We start from the raw sequence: 12,369 nt of genomic DNA, 5'->3' as shown, positions 1-12,369 counted from the left end.
TGTCCTTAAAATCTGGCAGAGAGAAATTGCGGAACTCGGAGGCACAGAAGAATACTGGTACGAGAATCACAAAACTTTAGTATGCAGACGCAGCAAGTGATTATGAAGACAAATAGATTGCTGTTGTTTATTGCAAGGGGAATGGAAAATTGGGTTGTTTTGGTACAGATGTGCAGGGCATTGGTGAGACTGTGTGCAGTTTTGGTCTCCCTACTTAAGAAAGGATATCATTGCATTCGAAGCAGTTCAGAAAAGGTTCACTCAACTGGTTTCAGGGTTGAGGAGTTATCCTGTGAGGAAAGGTTGGAAAAGTTGGGCCTTTATCCATTGGAGTTTCGAAGAATGAGAGGGAAACTTATTGAAACATGTAAGATTCTGAGGAAACTTGACAAGGTGGACACTGAAAGGATGTTTCCCCTTGTAGGAGAGACCAGAGGCCGGATTCTCTGTCCGTTCATGGCAGCGGGATTCTCTGGTCCCAGTGCAGTGAATGGGAGATTTGACTGAGCGCCAAATTCTCCATCCTCACTAGCAGCGGTAGCAGGGCGGACTCGCAATGGGGAATCTCGGCCCAGAACTAGGGGACACAATTGAAAAATACGGAGTTCCCCATTTAAGATGGAGGTGAGCAGTATTTTTTTTTCTCTCAGAGGGACATGAGTCTGTTGAATTCTCTGCCCCAGAAAATGGTAGCGGCAGAGTCAGTGAATATTTTTAAGGTAGAGTTAGATAGATTCCTGACTAACAAAGGAATTAAAGAGTACTGGAGGTAGGTAGGATAGTAACATTGAGCCCACAATAAGAGCAGCCATGAACTTACTGAATGGGCAGGCCCAGGAGGCTAAATGGCCAACTCCTGCTGCTAATTCATACGTTTGCATGGCAATGTGGACACCACTAGGAAAAAATCTACACAGCAGCACAATCAACTGTACATCTAGCAATGAGGTGTGTTTATCAGATGGAGATAGGATTGGCCTCATAATAATAATAATAATACTAATAATAATAATCTTTATTAGTGTCACAAGTAGGCTTACACGAACACTGCAATGAAGTTACTGTGAAAATCCCCTAGTTGCCACACCACGGCGCCTGTTCGGGTACACTGAGGGAGAATTTAGAATGTCCAATTCACCTAACAACTGGAGCACCCGGAGGGAACCCACGCAGACACAGGGAGAATGTGCAGACTCCACATAGACAGTGACCCAAGCCAGGGATCAAACCCGGGTCGCTGGCGCTGTGAAGCAAGTGTTAACAGCTGTGCTAATGTGCCACCCTATTTACAGATCTTACTGTAAAGTAATACATTTTTTCCCCTAAGATGATTTCATATTTTCTGGAAAATGCCATATCAAATCCCAAAATGCTACCGAGTCACCTCTTTTACATTGGACTATTTTGATTGATTGATTTGGTTTATTATCACATGCACCGAAGTACAGTGAAAAGTATTTTCCTGCAGTAGACAAAGAGAATAATCAACAAGAGAACATTGACAAATGGTACATCGACAAACAAAGCAAATACATGAACAAGAGCAGACTAGGGTGTCGTGAATAGTGTTCTTACAAGGACAGATCAGTTTGAGGGGGAGTCGAGGAGTCTTGTAGCTATGGGGAAGAAGCTGTTCCTATGTCTGGATATGGGATCTTCAGACTTCTGTACCTTCTGCCTTATGGAAGGGTCTGGAAGAAGGCAATGCCTGGGTGGCAGGGGTTTGCCTTAATAATTATGATAATGCTGTCTGCCTTCCTGAGGCAGCAGGAGGTGTATACAGAATCAATGTGTGGGTGGCAAGCTTGTGTGATGCGTTGGGCTGAGTTCACCACACTCTGCAGTTTCTTGCGATCTTGGGCTGAGCGGCTGCCATACCAGGCTGTGATGCAGTCAGATATGATGCACTCTATGGCACATCTGTAGAAATTTGTGAGAGTCGATGCAGACATGCCACATTTCTTTAGCTTCTGTAGGAAGTAGAGACGTTGTTGGGCTTTCTTGACTGTTACATCAATGTGAGTGGACCAGGACAGACTGTTGGTGATGGTGACCCCCAGGAACTTAAAGCTATCGACCATCTCCACTTTGGAACCACTGATGCAGACGGGGAGTGTGTGTGTCGTGCTACGCTTCCTGAAGTCGATGATCAATTCCTTGGTCTTTCCGACATTTAGAGAGAGGTTTTTTTCGGTAAACCATACAACCAAGTGATTTACCTTGTAATAAGTTAATATCGTTGTATGTTGTTTATTTTACAGATTATAAACTACGAAGGAGCAAGGGATCTGGAAACCTTTACAACATTTTTGGACAATGGTGGAAAATTACCTCAAAAAGATGACGCAGATGATAATGATGAACTGGTCAGTGCATTCTATATTTGATCTGCAGCAATTTTCTCTGGTCCTACTTCCTCTCCTCAAATACGCAACTTTCTAATGATTACTATTTTCTTCTAAATATTGCAGGATATTGATGACATTCTCAATGGACAGACCAACAAAACAACAGAGCAGCATCCAAAAGGCAGCGATACTGCCAGTGAAGCTAAGAAGGATGAATTATAGATTCAATTCTACAGCTTGATCCAGAAATAATCACAAGACCAGTATTGTGACTTTGATAATGCCAAAGGTTTCACGAAGGTGGATCATTTCCCAGCAAAAGCATTGATATTTTGGGGTGGGAATCATATTTTAATCTGCATTATTCAAATAAATCAGATGTTTGTTGTATAACACATAATAACGCACAGAAAGAATTGGGGAAAAGGAGTATTTTTATTACCATTAATGTGAAACAAACTTTTCTAAATAATAAACATTTACTTCTCTGAAACCATAGAATTGATTTTTTGTGTTCATGTGCCTCAATATACTGCACCCACTGTTCTTGGTGAATTAGGGGAAGTTCGAGTGGGAGGAATGTATGGCAGTTCTCCGTGCATTTCAATTCATGCAATGGGATTTCAAATGGATTCCCTTACGGGCACTCCAGCCCATCATATTTTCCTCATTCTCTATGCCCAGGCAATTCAAGGTAATAATAGGTAGCAACAGTAGAATCTGTCCCCTAGTTTCAACCATGTATTTGGGCCCCTATTAAAAAAATAAGTTGTGGTGCTTACATTTATTTAAGTGAAATGACTTCATGGCTGTTATTATTTACCAAAAACATGCACAATCTACTTTGTTTCCTTGTCTCATTCAAATAAAATCTAATATTATAATTTGAACTATGTGATAGAGTCTTACTGCACACCCGGAACACTCATTGATTATCATTATCCGTTTGACAGTACTGTTACTGTTGGGATTGTACAATTTTCTGTTGTCTTAAATGTTACCTATTTATCTTTCAGTTTATAATAAGTATGATACATTTAAGAGAGGGTTTTAAGTTAGCTAGATTTCTCAGGTATGGTTGCTAATCCACCTATATAATCATGGGCTGGGATTTAAACCCTCTCACCCAGAGGGATTGATGTGTTGGAGGTGTTAAAATTTGAAATCTGTAATGCCCAACTCCAACCAGACTTGTTCCTGGTCACTGGAGCATTTATGACAATGAATCAGGCCATTGAACAAGATAGATACCCACTAAAGACAGGCGAAGGCTATCCATCTCCCACTGCCCAACCCCCTCCTTCTCCCCATTGCCCTTCCTCCTACCCACTCCACCCTCTCACTGCACATTCTCCATTACACTGTCCATTCCCCTCCAACTATCCATCTTATCCCAATGTCCATCATCCTTCAACCGTTTCCCATCCCTCTCCCACTGCTCAATTCCCTTCTTGTAGCCTATCATATTCCAGCTGCCTAACTCCCTTCCAGTGCACATTCACCTCCACTGCTGTCCTCCACTACCCATCTGTAAATCTTTATCTGACAATATCATGGACATTTGGCTGAAAATTGCTATGAGACATAACACATCAGATACAATAGGAACTGTTTTGGTCTCCATCAGCATCTTTAACTGGTCAGCACAATTGTTACTTCATTATATGTGTTTTAAGATCCACACCTGCTCCAAGGGGAAATGGTGAATTCACTTTGTGCACCTTTCATTCACCCATTGTATGGATCCTTCCTAAGGGGACCAGAGAGAGACTGGTGCTTCTCTTATTACAGTGACATCAAGGACAGCATGGTGGCACAGTGGTTAGCATTGTTGCCTCATGGCGCTGAGGTCCCAGGTTCGATCCCGGCTCTGGGTCACTGTCCATGTGGAGTTTGCACATTCTCCTATGTCTGCGTGGGTTTTGCCCCACAATCCAAAGATGGGCAGGTTAGGTGGATTGGCCACGTTAAATTACCCCTTAAATTGGAAAAAATGAATTGGGTACTCTAAATTTATGGGAAAAAAAATACAGTGACATCATTCAATCTTCTTAATAAAGCAAAACTCAAAATGTGTGGGGTTTTTTTCTTTTTAATATTAGTGACATTAGCTAGTAATATTTGTGATCTGGACCCAGCACCCTATAAACCCTGGTGTCTTCCTTCATTTCCTCCCACCTTCAAAAACTCCCTCATTTGAACTTACCTTTGAGAAATTGGGGGGGGGGGGTGAACGATCGGGAAGGAGGGGGACAAAGGGAAATGGCGGAGGCAGTAATTTGGAAATAGAGGTAACACTCGAGAAGGAAAGGTGAGAAGTGGCAGTGAGGACCTTGATTTTAGTGTGGAGCAAGGTGAAGCAGTCCTGCTCCATTGGGCTCCACCACCAGAATGTAGTTTTTAAAACATACCTTTTGGCAGTTGCTATAAGGACTGTCGTGTGGGCTGCACGCCTGCCCAGTTTCCAGAATGCAACAATGGTGTCCAAGGTCAAGTCAATTAATAAAAGGTGCATCAAACAAGTCTAAGGCCGTGGGTGAGTTGTGCTGCAAGTTCTATCAGTCTTCTCGACTGACGTGTCACCATGAACTCTCACAACTTGGTTTAATTTTTCCCATTTCTGTAAAACTTCCCTTTTCTTAATCATGAAAACTTCAGTAGTTTAACGGTGCAGTTTAAAATCTGCAGTTTGATGTGGTTACAGGTAATGCGGCAGAAAACTAAATACTTGACGTATATAAAAAAGTGGTTCTTTGAATTCCTGAAACATATTTGTGCCAAACTGCCAATAGAAAATAGTATATGAAATAATGAAACCTTCACCTCTTGATTTTGGGGAAAGGATTGTAAATGTGAAACAATCCAGATTCAGCTTTCGAGCAGAAGTCACCTTGTATCTGGGGCAAAGTCAAGCTATACTGTTTCATCATTGTTCAAATAGTTAGATTGTAGATGGTTTACATAACCATTGATTTTAAATTTAGATGTGAAACTACACGGGCTGTTTGCTCTGGTTATCTTGAGATTTTGTGAAAAGAGTTTCTGTGTCAGTGGAAAATAAAGAGTGATTGAGTTTCCAGCTCTGACTCGCTTCCAGCCACAGTATGAGAATCTCAGTTTTTATGCTTCTATTACTAGCTTTTTTATCTGCAGCCTGGGCTGAGCACACCGTCAAGAATAAAAAGGAAGAAAATGACACCAAGACGCAGGGAGTCAAACAGCCCAAGATCAAAGACGAACGGAGCGTCCTTGTGCTGAAAAAAAGCAATTTTGACAGAGCATTGAAAGAGAGCAAATTCCTCCTCGTCAACTTCTGTAAGTTTATTCAACTTGAAGCTAAGTAGAACATGCTTAGTATCTTTATTTTGTACCAGGTAAGTCTTTGAAGTAATTCAGAGCAGGACTTCTACATTAAGTATTAATGCTTATCACACTGATGCTAGATATGGTAATATTACTTCATAATGATGGTGGAATCAACTCTGCTAAACTCCAACATTGACATTAAGTGCAGTAATTTCCCTACAGTATTTGGTTCTGAGCAATTGCCAGACACTTGTTAAACACCTGTTGTACAACCACGCGACCTGTGATTGCCAAGAAATGAAAGAGCTCCAAGGACATTCAAAATATTTCCACTCCTAATTAATATAATTTGTAAATGTCATATGTTTTGGAAAAGCAATTCAGAATAAAACATCAATTAACATCCTGTTGTCACTATTAAAGAAAACTCTTATCAAGTGACACCAGATGTAGCATTCCCACATATATATATCATAATATAAAACAGGGAAAACATGTCAAATGTTTGCATTAACAGCAGTGAGTGCTTACTGGTATTGTCACTGGACTAGTAATCCAAAGACCCAGGGTAATCCTCTGGGGACGCAGGTTCAAATCCTGCCACAGCAGATGAATTAAAAGACCAATGATGACTGTGAAGCCATTGTTGAAAAGTGCAAAACCTCATCCAGTTCATTAATCTATCATCTTTCCCTGGTCTACATGTGACCCCAGATCCACAGCAATGTGGTTGACCCTTGACAAGGGATGGGCAATAAATGCTGGCCTCGCAAAGGGGAAATTGCGATGAGAACATCATGTTTATATATTATGTTTTATCGACTTATTTCTTAAAATTACAAATTGAATTTGAAGATATCAAATTTAGTCAATTGAAATGAAATGAAATGAAAATGAAAATCGCTTATTGTCACGAGTAGGCTTCAATGAAGTTACTGTGAAAAGCCCCTAGTCGCCACATTCCGGCGCCTGTCCGGGGAGGCTGGTACGGGAATCGAACCGTGCTGCTGGCCTGCTTGGTCTGCTTTAAAAGCCAGTAATTTAGCTGAGTGAGCTAAACCAGCCCCTCAATTGATATCGGAAGGTAGAAACAAGTGTCGGTCAGTTAAGCCTTCCACTCTGCGCTGCCATTTTATGAGATCATGGGTGATCTGTGATCTAACTCCAAATATCTAGAATACCTCTGGTTAATAAAAATCCATCAAGCTCAGATTTCGTATTAACAGTTGATCCAGCATCAATTCTAGTTTTGGAAAAGGGTTCCAAACTTCTATCACCTTTTGGAGTTATTGTTTCCAAACTTCACTCCTGAAACGTCCACCTTCTATTTGTAAACTATATTCCCAAGTTCCAGACTTCCCAACCAGTTCAAATTGTTTCTCGTGTCCTGACATGTTTGCTCTCATCCAGGTTTTGTGCCGGTGCTCTTCTGCTTGTGCTTTCTGCTTTCTTCGTCACTATTCCTTGTATTCAGATGACAAATGTTTAATTACAGTTAGTCTCAGCTTTCTCTAGGTCAGTGTATTGCTGGGGTTGTTGATATTTGAGCATCCATTACAATACGCATCATTTCCACGATCCGTTATTGATGTTTTAAATGAAAACGTGACACTACAAATTCAGCCAAAGCTGAAGCGTCTAAGATTGAGCTTTTCTCGACACATTAAGATAATAAGCGATTAATTAGGAAATGAATTCTTTATCTAACTGCATTCCTTCCACAGTAATGCACTGAATTGGTTAAATCTAAGCATCAACTACAACGTTTGAAGGAACTACCATATTAAACTTTTTGATTATGTCAATTGAATTCATAGAACCATAGAATGAAAAGGCACAGAGGAAGCCATTTGGCTCATTGGTCTGTGTCTGCTCTTTGAAAGAGCTAACCAATTCATTCCACCGTCTCCCTCCCTCCCCGCTTCCCACTGCCATGCAAATTTTCCTTTTAAATATATATCCAATTTTTAAAAAAGGTATTAATAAATCTGAACACAAGAGCTAGGAGTAGATCTGACAGTGCCTTGACCTTGCTCTGCCATTTGATCCGATCATGTCTGATCTGAGGCTTTATTTCTCCTTTCTCATCCATTTCCCTTTTCACTTAGTTCCCAGAGACATCAAAAATCTGCCCATCCCTGTCTTAAATATAGTCAACACTGGAGCCTCCAAACTCCCTACCCAGTCCTGAATAATCAATCCCTTATCCTGAAACTGTCTTCCCATGGTCTAGATTCCCCAGTGACAGAAATAATTTGGCAGTGTCTACACTTTCAAGCCCCATTCATAACCTAGGATGTTTCAATGAGATCACCTCTCATTCTCCAAAACTCTGAGGCCTAATTTACTCAGCCTCTCGTGTTAGGTCAACCCTTCCATTGCAGGGACGAATCTAGTGAACACTTCACTGTACTGCCTTCAATGCAGGTATATCTTTCCTTAATATGGAGATCAAAGCTGCACACAGTACTCCAGATGTGGCATCGCCAAAGGCCCCTGTACTATTATAGCAAGCAGCTCTGAAGAAGTGTCATATTTAACTCAAAACATTTGTTTATCTCTCCACAAATGTTTCCAGACCAGCTGAGTCTTTCCAGCACTTTATTGCAGCAAGAATCCTTTATTCCTATATTCCAATCCACTTACAGTAAAGGCCAGAATGCCATTTGACTTCCTAATTGCATGCTGGATCCACATGCTAACTGTGAGCTCCTTGTATGAGCACACTTAAATCCCTCAGAACATCCCCATTTACAAGTTACACACCTTTTAAAGAATATTCTATTCTTACGACTAAAGTGAATAACCTCATAGTTCTCCTCCACATTATACTCCATCTACCACTTTGCTCCCCATTCACTTAACCAGTCTATATATCTCTTTGGAATCTCCCTGGGTCCTTCTCACAACTTACAGTTCCATTTCACTTTTTATTACCAGAAAATTTAGATACATCACTCTCTGTCCTTTTACCTAAGTCATTCATAGAAGTTGTAAGTAGCTAAGGCCGCAGCACTGATCCTTATAGCACTCTACTCATTGCAGATTGTGAACTTAAGAATGCTTCATTTATGCCTCTTTGCTACTTAATAAATCCTCGATTCAGGCTAATCTATTACCCTACGAATTACATCCTCATAACCTCTAATAAATTTGTCATCCCTGATTTTCCTTTCATAAAGCCATACTGACTTTGTCTGATTATACTCCGATTTGTCAAGTGCATTGTTAAAATGTCCATGATAAGAAATTCCAGCACTTTCCCAATGACTTATATTAGCCTAACTGGCCTCTAGTTTTCTTTGTTTCCTCCCCCGCTTTCTTGAATACTGGTGTCACATTTGCTAACTTTCAATCCGCTAGGAATGGTCCAGAATCCAAGGAATTTTGTGTGAGTATCCACTATCTCTGTAGCTATCTCTTTTAGAACTTTAGGATGTGGGCCATCAGGTCTTGGGGATTTGTCAGATTTTAGTCCCTCAAGTTTCTCTATGGAATCCAGAGAATCGCTACAGCACAGAAGGAGGCAATTCAGCCCATCAAGCCTGCACCAACCCACTCAAACAACACTCTACCTAGGCCCACTCCCCACCCTATCTCCATAACCCTGCACATTGATCATGGCCAATCTATCTAACCTGCACATCTTTGGACACTAAGGGGCAATTTAGCATGGCCAATCCACCTTGCCGGCACACCTTTGGACTATGGGAGGAAACTGGAACACCGGAGAAAACCCACACAGACGTGGGGTGAACGTGTAAATGCCATGCAGTCACCCACAGCCGGAATATAAACCCTGTCTCTGGTGCTGTGAGGCAGCAGTGCTAACCATCGTGCCACCATGCTGCCTTTAGAACTTTTTCTCTGCTGATATTAATGACCTTTATTTTTTTACTCTTAGTAACCCATAGATTGCCATCTATTTTTGGTGTGCAACTTAAGTCTTCTACTGTGAAGACAGATGCACAATACTTGTTGAATGTCTCTGCCATTTGCTCATTCCCCATGATAATTTCCCCGTCTCCGGTTCTATCAGACCAACATTTACTGAAGCTACTCTCTTCCTTTTTATATACTTCTAAGTGCTCTTTTCATATTTTTATATTTTATATTGCTGCCAAGCTTGCTCTTACATTCTATTACTTCCCCTTTTACCAACTTTTTGGTGGTCTGTTGTGGTTCCTAAAATACTCCCAATCCTCAGACGTGCTTTTATTCTTTGCAACCTAACCTAATACCACCCTTAACTTCATGAGTAAGCCACAGATGGATCTTTCTCACTGAGTTTTTGAGTTTTAATGGAATGTATTTTTTGTTGAACATTTAGAATTTTAAAAAATCTTTCGCATTTTTTATTTATGGTCATAGTTTTTAGTCTATTTACCCAATCAATCCTAGCCAGTTTTCCCCATGACTATGAAATTGACTTTGTTTAAATTTAAGATTCTTGTTTGTGATTAGAGTACGGTGCTTTCAAACAACAATTCAATTCAATTGTATTATGATCAGAAGTTCCCACAAATCCTTTACTATGAGATTACCAATTAACCTTGCCTCATTACACAATACTAGACCTAAAATCACTTTAACTTTTTTTGATTTTGTACCATATTGCTCCAGGAAACAATCATTAAATCATTCTACAAACTCACCTTCTAGACCATCCCTGGATTGATTGGCCCAGTCTATATGGAGATTAAAATCCCACTCAATTATTATATTGCTATTGTTGAACACTCCAAAACTTTGTTGTTAATGCTTTGTCCAACAGTATAACCACTGTTATGGGACAACTCAACACCAATATTTTCTGTCTCTTGCTACCCCTATCCTCCACCTCTATACATTCTACTTCATGACCTTCTGAGCCAAGATCCTTTCCCACTGATGACTTTATGACATCCTTTACTATCAGTATTACCTCTCCTCCTTTGTCATTCTGTCTGTCTTCAAAATATTGTATTCTCTGGAATATTTATTTTGCAACCATGGTCACCAAGTAACCATGGGCTGGATTCCCCACAGCCCCACGCCAAAATCGGGTTTGACTCGAGGGCGAAGAATCAATGTTTACGATGGAATCAGGCCCGGCACCGCTCCAGCGATTCTCTGAGCCCCGAATATCCCCGCGTCCGCAATTTATGCCGCGTGGCTGGGGGGCCATTTCTAGAGGGCCGCCCAATGATACTCCGCTCCTAGCAGGCGTAGTTCTAACCACGAATGGCCGGTCGGGAACATCGTGTGGCGACTGCAGGCGGCTGAATGCCTACAAATGCCATTCTTGCATTTGCCCTGTTGAATACAAGGTGAGAAGCTTCAACAACATGTCTCTCTATTCAGCAATACACGCACATTTCCTTTGGTCTTAAGCTCTTGCATCCATATCTGGATCAAGGCTGTGATTAAGACTGGAGCCAAGTGATTCTGGAAGAACTCAAACTGACCATTGCTAAACAGTTGGCAAAATGAGGTGAGCTGTCAATGTTTCTGACAATTAAAGCAAAGTTTACAAATGACCTAATATAATGTGTACTAGGGTAAAGGAAACACAGAAATATTGGGCGCGATTCTCCGACCCCACGCCGGGTGGGAGAATTGCGGGAGTGCCGGGCGAATCAGGCCACGCCGCCCTGGCACCCCCACGCGATTCTTCCACCCCCTCCAAAACCGCGTGTTGCGTTTTGCGACAGGCCGCTCGGAAAATCACCGCTCGCCGTTTCTAACGGCGACCGGCAATTCTCCGGCCCGGATGGGCCGAGCGGCCTGCCGAATCTGACCGGTTCACACCAGGGCCAACCACACCTGGTTGCTGCCGGCGTGAACATCGCGCGACCGCTGCATGTGGGGCCTGGGGGGGGGGGGGGGGGGGGGGAGGATCGAGCACCAGGGGCGTGCTCAGGAGGGGTCTGAAAGACGCACTCTATTCCCTCCGCCGCCCCGCAAGATCAATCCGCCATGTCTTGCGGGGCAGCGGAGGGTAAGACGGCAACTGCGCATGCGCGGGTTGGCGCCGGCCAACCTGCGCATGCACCGGTGACGTCATTTAGGCGCCGCCGGCCGCGTCATTCAGGCCGCGCCGCTTTGACGCAAGCGTCAAGGCCCGGCGTGCGAGATTGACGCGCCGCCGCTCCTAGCCCCCCCCCGGGGGAGGGGGGGGGGGAGAATAGGGGGCGAGGAGCGGCCTCCGACGCCGGAGTGAAACACTCCAGGTTTCACTCCGGCACGGCACTTTGTCTCCCATTGCGAGAATTTCGCCCATTATCAAGTTGTAATTCAAACAAATCATAAAGATAAAAGAGCTGGGACAAGTTTTAGAAGGACGTTCTGTTATACTTAATGTGTCGGTTTCTTTCAGCTCGACACAGACAGATTATTTCATCAGGGATGAGAGGGCCACTGTATGCATGTGCACCAATTACTGTAATCTTATTATTGCCTACATAGAGGAAACTCGAGCTGACCAAGCTTTGATCAAATAGATCAACTTATCTGCAAAGAGAATATGCAATGATTTGCTGAGGAAGTCTCCTCGAGAATTCAATCAAATGAACCTTTGCAGCAACTCAATTAAATTTTAAAAAGAATAATTAATATGTGCAAAAACAAGTCCTGTTTGGAGGTCTGTATATCATTTGATGTATTAGTGAAATGTAGCCTTTGAGAATTAATGCAGCAGATATGGTTTTAGGGCTAAGTGAGCAAGTATTGTGCA

General features: G+C 42.2%; 2 protein-coding genes across 2 annotated transcripts in view; both read left to right on the top strand.

Annotated features, from left to right (window-relative positions):
- Nucleotides 1–2,846, top strand: part of pdia2 (protein disulfide isomerase family A, member 2) — a 42,131-nt gene extending 39,285 nt beyond the window's left edge. The window contains exons 10-11 of the mRNA XM_038820787.1: nucleotides 2,262–2,366; nucleotides 2,472–2,846. Of these exons, the coding sequence (XP_038676715.1) occupies nucleotides 2,262–2,366; nucleotides 2,472–2,570 (204 nt within the window). The 3' untranslated portion in view covers nucleotides 2,571–2,846. The remainder of the gene's footprint in view (nucleotides 1–2,261; nucleotides 2,367–2,471) is intronic.
- A 2,546-nt stretch (nucleotides 2,847–5,392) lies between these two features.
- The window catches only part of LOC119979024 (protein disulfide-isomerase-like), a 45,631-nt gene continuing 38,654 nt past the window's right edge, over nucleotides 5,393–12,369 (top strand). Inside the window, exon 1 of the mRNA XM_038820997.1 lies at nucleotides 5,393–5,663. Coding sequence (XP_038676925.1) covers nucleotides 5,453–5,663 — 211 coding nt within the window. The 5' untranslated portion in view covers nucleotides 5,393–5,452. The remainder of the gene's footprint in view (nucleotides 5,664–12,369) is intronic.

This window comes from Scyliorhinus canicula, chromosome 15 (genome assembly GCF_902713615.1).
Source record: "Scyliorhinus canicula chromosome 15, sScyCan1.1, whole genome shotgun sequence".
Taxonomy (NCBI): Eukaryota; Metazoa; Chordata; class Chondrichthyes; order Carcharhiniformes; family Scyliorhinidae; genus Scyliorhinus; species Scyliorhinus canicula.
This window is presented reverse-complemented; position numbering and strand designations above follow the sequence as displayed.